Source organism: Cucurbita pepo, chromosome LG01 (assembly GCF_002806865.2).
Source record: "Cucurbita pepo subsp. pepo cultivar mu-cu-16 chromosome LG01, ASM280686v2, whole genome shotgun sequence".
Lineage (NCBI taxonomy): Eukaryota > Viridiplantae > Streptophyta > Magnoliopsida > Cucurbitales > Cucurbitaceae > Cucurbita > Cucurbita pepo.
The window spans coordinates 9492288-9499669 of record NC_036638.1 but is presented as its reverse complement, the minus strand read 5'-3'; the positions used below and the strand labels follow the sequence as shown (position 1 = coordinate 9499669).

At 34.4% G+C, this 7382-nt stretch overlaps 1 protein-coding gene across 1 annotated transcript in view; it reads left to right on the top strand.

Annotated features, from left to right (window-relative positions):
- The window catches only part of LOC111810187 (cytochrome P450 71B36-like), an 8009-nt gene extending 627 nt beyond the window's left edge, over positions 1-7382 (top strand). The window contains exons 2-4 of the mRNA XM_023696798.1: positions 3230-4055; positions 4145-4774; positions 7242-7382. Coding sequence (XP_023552566.1) covers positions 3230-4055; positions 4145-4774; positions 7242-7382 — 1597 coding nt within the window. The remainder of the gene's footprint in view (positions 1-3229; positions 4056-4144; positions 4775-7241) is intronic.

Below are 7382 nucleotides of genomic sequence, written 5' to 3'. Positions count from 1 at the left end.
TTTTTTTTTTTTTAATTTTTTTTTATAATTGTTTATTGTTATTTTTTAAACTATTTTATTGTATTAATTATCATATTCTACTCCTTTAAAAAAAAAAAAAAAAACCTTCGTATCCTTCCTCTCGATGATGAACATTGACAATTTAAAGGACAGGTAGTAAAAGTTTCACAATTTGACCCATCTTTTTCAGAAAAAAAAAAAAAAAAAAATTCCAATAGTTGGGTCGTGGGTCAATTGGACCGATGGGTTGGAGGTCGAATCGAGTTGAACCACGGGTCGTGGGTTGGAATGCGGGTTGCAGCAGCTGCGTGTTGCAATCTAGCTGGAGTCGTGGTTCTCCACGTAATGAGCGACGCATGTCTTCTGTCTGATTGATACACAATGATCGTGACGTCGGTTGACACATGGCTCACTGAAAATTTTTATCTCTCATTCTGGCAGTTGCAAACACAAATTAGATTAGGTTTTTCTTAAACTTCATTGTTCTCCGTTATTCGATTTAGAACTCAAACTTCATTGTTTTGCATTATTCAATTTAGAACTCAAATCAAGAACATTTCTTCAACAAAGTTGCAAATCTTAATTTCAACTAGGTATTTTTTTTTTTTTCTCAAATTTTTACCCAAACACAGACTAATTTAGGAGTGTTCAAAGTAGGTTCATTCCTTTTCTTTATCGTTCTTGAACAACTCTCAAAGCTCTGCTTTTAGATCGGGTTTCAGAATTTCCTTCACGGAATTTGTGGAGTAACCTTCCTAGATGAACATATTGGAGTTTCATATCTCAATTTGCTAGAACAAACTAGGTATGAGGATGAACACTCAGAATTTCGCAGGTTGTATCAATATTACTCAAGAGCAAACTTCAACCATGGTTTTTCCGATGCAGCGACTTTCTTTTCTTCTCATGCAATTTCTCTCAACTCTCCTCTTTGTATTTTCTCTTTTGCAAGGCTTGTGCTAGGTTCCATTTGGAACCTTATAATGGTGTTAGGGAAAAAATGACTCATTTGCCCCTCTATTGACCCGCTTTTCTGTTGTTAACTATCATCACTAACTTAATCCGATCAAGCTAAATAATTTTATGAGTTTATAGCCATTTTAAGAAAATGATTTAGTTATTTTAAGAGACTAATGTAGGTATTTCACATTTTGATCTCTTACAGTATTCACTAGTGATTATACTAAGACTAAAATTAGGACCAAAAAAATGGGTAGTCATGTGCACTTGACCTTATAACTCAAACTCCCAAAAATCCTACTTGAGGAATTTGTAGCATTAGGTTAAAAACTTGTGTTACAGTCTCATAATTTTGTGAGGGCTATTCAAGTTTGATGAAATTAACACTCGCGCGTCCAATAATAGGGAACTCCAAAGTGGTTTTACTCGCAGGCCATTTTCCATAGAAGTACCATTAGCAACTTTGTTCGTTTCTTAAACGCGTGCAATTTAGTCGTTNTTTTTTTTTTTTTTTTTTTTTTTTTTTTTTTTTGTCTCATACTATATTCACTAGATTGGACTAAGATTAAAATAAGGACCAAAAAAGAACTTGTAGCCTACGAGACCTTACAACATAAATTTGAACGCAAAAAAAACCTTATTCAAGCCATTTAAAGCATTACATGAAAATTTAAGTTACCGCCAATATTTCTCTATAGCTTTGTGAGAAATATTTAAATTTAATGAAATCGACACAAAAAAAAACTCCTCGAATTAGTTTTACTCTCAAGCTAGGGTACACTACGACCTTTTTCATTTCTCAAATGAGTTTCATTGGGATGTTAAAAAAATTTATTTATGGTTTTGGTCTTTTACTATGTTCATGTGATGATTTAAAAAATTCTAAAGTTTTAAATGGATACCATTATTCATTTTTCTTAAGGGATTTTTAAGAGTTTCTTTCTTGGTTTAATTTATTATTTAATAATATTACTTTGGGTTTGTTATAAACCTAAAATCTAAAAGATTTAAAGTCTTAAACATACATTGACAAGAAAAAATATTTAGCATGTGGTAGAGAAAATACAATTACAATTAATATTTATCAATTTTATTGCCTATGATGTTGCAATTTTATTAATTTGACTCATCTCATCTTTTCAATAATAAAAGTTGTTCAGTCAAAACAATGTTAGGAATAGTCCTTCAATTGAAGCAATAAATAATTAACCACTCTTTGTACAAATTGAAAATTGCTGCTAGAATTAGATTGATACAAGATCTAGAAGCAAAATTTGAAACCTTATTTTAAATTGATTTGAAACTTTGTTCTAAATTGGTTGTAAGGCTGCTAGAATTAGATTACCTCCTGCCATTAAAGATCTAGACGCAAGATTTGGAACCTTGTTCTAAATTGGTCGGATGACATTCAGATAGATTTGGAACCTTGTTCTAAATTGTTTGGATGCCGATTCATTCATCCACGATTTTTACCTAACAATTTATGGGTATTTATAGTCTCTCGAAAGAAACGTTTGTGACCAAAATTAAATCTTGATCCCGTACAAACTTACTGCTGTTGACATTTTAAAGTTTTGGTGACATTTTAAAATTTTCCAAACTTTTGTGGCTAGGATTAAATCTCTATCTCCTCCTAACTCTACTCTTGTTGACATTTTAAAGTTTTCCAAATGCAAATATTTAGTACTTTTTAAATTGTTGACATTTTAAAACTGTTTGACCTTTTAAAGTTTTTCAACTTCAACCCTGCAAATATTTAGTTCGTTTCAAACCTTGACATTTTAAAGTTGGAAATGCAAATATTTAGTACGTTTTAAACCTTGTTGACATTTTAAAACTATTGTTGACATTTTAAAGTTTTCGAACTTCAACCATGCAAATATTTAGTACGTTTTTTACTTTGTTGACATCTTAAAATTTTTCAACATCAACGGTATGCAAATATTCAATTTTGAAGCTCCATTTTTCTAAAAAGGACAACAAAAATGCATCCATAAAATGTGTATACCAACTTTAAAGCCATCCCTCTCAATACAAATCTATATGATAATGTAAATGAACAATTATTTCAGTCTATGTGGCCCAAAATAGCTCAATCACCGTACACACAAATATTACTCATTCCACATTCTACTCTATATATCTCGCAAAATAGAGCTTGGAAATGCTTAGAGTTGATGCAATGATGCCTACTAATGATTTTTTCATCTGGGTTCCTCTGTTTTTCCTCTGTTCTTCTCTATTGCTTCTTAAAATCATAAGATAACAGGCAAACCCCCAACAACAACCTTCTTCCTCCCACCCCTCCAAAGCTTCCTTTGTTGGGCCATCTGCACCTCATTGGCTCCCTCCCTCATCGCTCTCTCTCTCAGCTTTCAAAAAAATATGGCCCCGTCATGCTCCTCCAATTGGGCTCTGTCCCAACCATCGTAATCTCCTCTGCCGCTGCTGCAAGAGAGTTGTTTAAATTTCATGACCTTGCTTCTTGCAGCCGCCCTCTCTTAACGGGTAGTGGAAGATTTTCCTACAACTTCGTGGACCTAAATCTATCATCGTACGGTGAACGTTGGAGGGAACTTCGGAAGATTTGTATGCTTCAGCTCTTCAATGCTAGGCGGGTACAATCTTTTCAGGAAATTAGAGAAGAGGAAGTGGGGCGCCTTCTAAACTCCATCTCTCAATCCTCTTCTTCTTCAGCTCCAATTGATCTGAGTGACAAATCCTATTCTCTCACTGCAAATATAACATCAAGAGTTGCTTTTGGCAGCATCTTCAGCGGGGGAAAATTAGATGATGAACACTTTCAACATCTTATGCGGAGAGCAATTGCAGCTACTGGAAGCTTCTCCATGACCGACTTCTTTCCTACTTTCGGTTGGATTATTGATCGGTTAAATGGTGTTCATGGGAGGCTGGAGAAGAGCTTTGTTGTGCTGGATGCCTTTTTTCAAAGTGTAGTCGACAATCGCATCAACTTCAAGGAGAGTTCTAAGAAGGAAGAAAACATTGTTGACGTTTTGTTGAGAATGGAAAGGGAAAGCTCTGAATCTGATGCACTAAAAGTAACCCAAGATTTCATCAAAGCACTTATCATGGTAACCTAAACTCTTTCGGAAAATAACAAACTGTTGATCCGTTTGATATAACCATGTTTCATTTTCTTTTTTCTTTCTTTGGCTGTTAGGATATTTTTATAGCAGGAGTAGAAACAGGGGCAACCCCCCTTGTTTGGGCCCTGACAGAGCTAGTTAGGAATCCAAGAGTGATGAAAAAGCTCCAACACCATATCAGAAATTGCATAAAAGACAATTCAGTAAAAGAGATGGACTTAGAAAAGCTTGAGTATCTAAAAATGGTAGTGAAAGAGGCTTTGAGATTGCATCCACCACTCCCACTTCTACTTCCAAGGGAAACCATCTCCCCTTTTAAGCTCAACGAATACGATATGGACCCTAAGGCTCATCTTCACATTAATGTATGGGCCATTGGTCGAGACCCGCAATCTTGGACTAACCCAGAAGAGTTCCTTCCCGAGAGGTTTATAGGAAGCAATATCGATTATAAAGGACAGAACTTCGAGTTAATACCTTTCGAAAGCGGACAAAGAATTTGCCCTGGAATGAATATGGCAACCCTTACGGTGGAGTTGGCAGTGGCTAACCTGTTGCTGTGTTTTGATTGGAAACTAGCGGATGGAATGAAAGAAGAAGATGTTGATACAGAAGAGGCGGCTGGTCTTGGGGCTGCCAAGAAATCACCCCTTAAGCTTATTCCAGTTCCTTACTTTTATCTAATTTTAAGTTTGGAGTTTATGGTTATCCAATGGAAATAAGGTACTTAAATAAAATAAAACATTATATTTCTTATTTTGTGGAGCGACAAAGACAGCCACTGATTTTCTCAACAAGTAGAAAATTTAAGCAAATATATCAAGTTCTACGAAATCTCTTTCCATAAACGGAAACCACCAAAATTGATCAAACATCGAAAAAAGAAAATGATTAGCTTTATTCATACGTGATGGAATACGAGGTGAATTCTATCAACATTCGAATCTAATCTATCAAAGGGATGTATTCTCTCTTTATGTGGTTCTTATTAAGTATTTTGGAACATTCTCGTACACGTACCAAATATTAAATAATTCTATTTGATACATGTATTATCATTATATGGCTATCAAATAAATTTAACTCCAAAACATATCCAATAAACTTAGATTTGGCCTTTCCAAAATTTGTCATGGGTAGAGACATATAATGATGAATTAAATTTATTCATAGATACTCTCTAAACTTAGTTATCTTCCATCCTCCATGTCAGTAGACTTCTTGATAAGGAATCGATCTAAAAGAAAGCTCTGATATTAAATAATAAAGAATCACTACAAAAGAAGTAAAATTCGAATTACCTTGTTGATCGAATATTTCAAGCAAGAACACTTGTTCGAAATTTGAATCACTCCACAAGAAAGATCGATTATGTCAAGCTTGAATTATTCTAAATATGCAATCTACACTAAATAGAATTACAAAGAAAGCGGAGATGCATTTTCATACATTTTCCAAATCTTTTTACAAAGACAACATACATTGACTTTATATAATCTAAAAATTAAAATTCGATCTCAACCTTTCATTAGCCATTACAAGAGTTTAACTTTCATATTTTCTGACCATAATTAGCTATTATGTATATTTTTATGGTCATAATTATGGACTATGTAAATAAGCCTTAGAATACATTAAAAAAAAAACATCAGTTATCATACACCCAAATTTTGTAACCAAAGAACCAATAAAGTTTGATTCTTTTTTAATGTGACATGAATTGCAATATCTTGTGATAATTTGAGCAACATTTTTTTCGCATATTCTTTGAAGTTTATATTACATGATTGATATCTTGATTCATATTGTCGTCACTTTACTACAAGCAATTAAATATCAAAATAGAAGAAGAGGAAGCTATAAGNTTTTTTAATGTGACATGAATTGCAATATCTTGTGATAATTTGAACAACATTTTCTTCGCATATTTTTTGAAGTTTATATTACATGATTGATATCTTGATTCATATTATCGTCACTTTACTCTTGACAAGCAGTAAATATCAAAATAGAAGAAGAGGAAGCTATAAATAACCAAGCAAAAATAATATAGCCATTTCTCCAATTCACAGTTGCAGGAACTTGGCCGCTAATCACGAAAGATTATGCTATAGAATGGCCACAACTTTATAGCTTTTCAACCTTCATCCCATTCGTTTCCACTTGCTTTTGAGAGCCTGACCTGATTAGACATCATTTGAACATTCATCAACATTGATTCTTGTTTGGATGTTGAAAAAGGTGCTATGAATTGGGTAGCAATAAGTGTGTTACCAATGCAAAGGTAGAGGATCATGGAGCTCAAATCCACACTCACTTTCTTGTTTGGATTTGTGAAGTATGTTAGCAAATTCACATTCGCATTTAGCAGATATCCCATGTCGAGCTAGGCTGCGCTTAGATTGGCGGTGGTTACATCGAACCATGGGCTTTTTGGATAAAAAAAAAGAGGTGTAACAAAGTTATTATGTACCTTCTTGAGGTCAATTCTGTTCGGTGCATGTGCATGTCTAAATCAATTAAGTTATGCAAATAGTTCACTCTTACCTATACGGATATAAATATCAACTTCTAGTACAAAACTTTTACTAATCAGAAATATACCTCAACACATTAAAGTGGCTAACCTTGCAATTGCCAAAGGATCTCCCCATGATACCACGGATGAACAATCAAATCAAAATATGGTATGCATCTTTAAGAGGCACATATGAAGAAGTCTCTTCGCTATATGTGAGCTGCCTTCTCTAAGAAATGCTTTTATAAGAGTATTGTTTGGCTTTGCACAATCTATCAGCTATTGTAGTGTATGTTACAACATCAGGTTCCCTTCCTTTCGCAACCATTTCGTTAAAAAATTCTAGAGATAATTCTACCAAATTCTTTCGAAATAAGAGATTCAAATATATATTAAATGCCAAAATATCAGGATGTTGACCAATGTTAGATGAACAGGACTCTCCGATATTGTCCACTTAATGAGCGACACATGTCCTCCGTCTGATTGGTACACGATGATCCTAACGCCGGTTGACACATAGCTCATGAAAATTGTTATCAATAGGGCCTAAACAATTTTATTTAACCGAACTTTGACCAATCAGACAACTCTTGAATTTGCACTCTAGGACGTGATTGATGCACACTTTGGTCCGATGATTTTATGCCCAGCCTCCGCATATGGAACTTGACGTTGCTGCTTCTTCAAACGTGGTGCCTTCCCAAGTGGGTCTGGAGGTTGGCATTGTGGTGGTTTACGTTGACCCAATTGCGGCGGTGACTGAGTGGGTAGCAGAGGATATTGGTTTATAG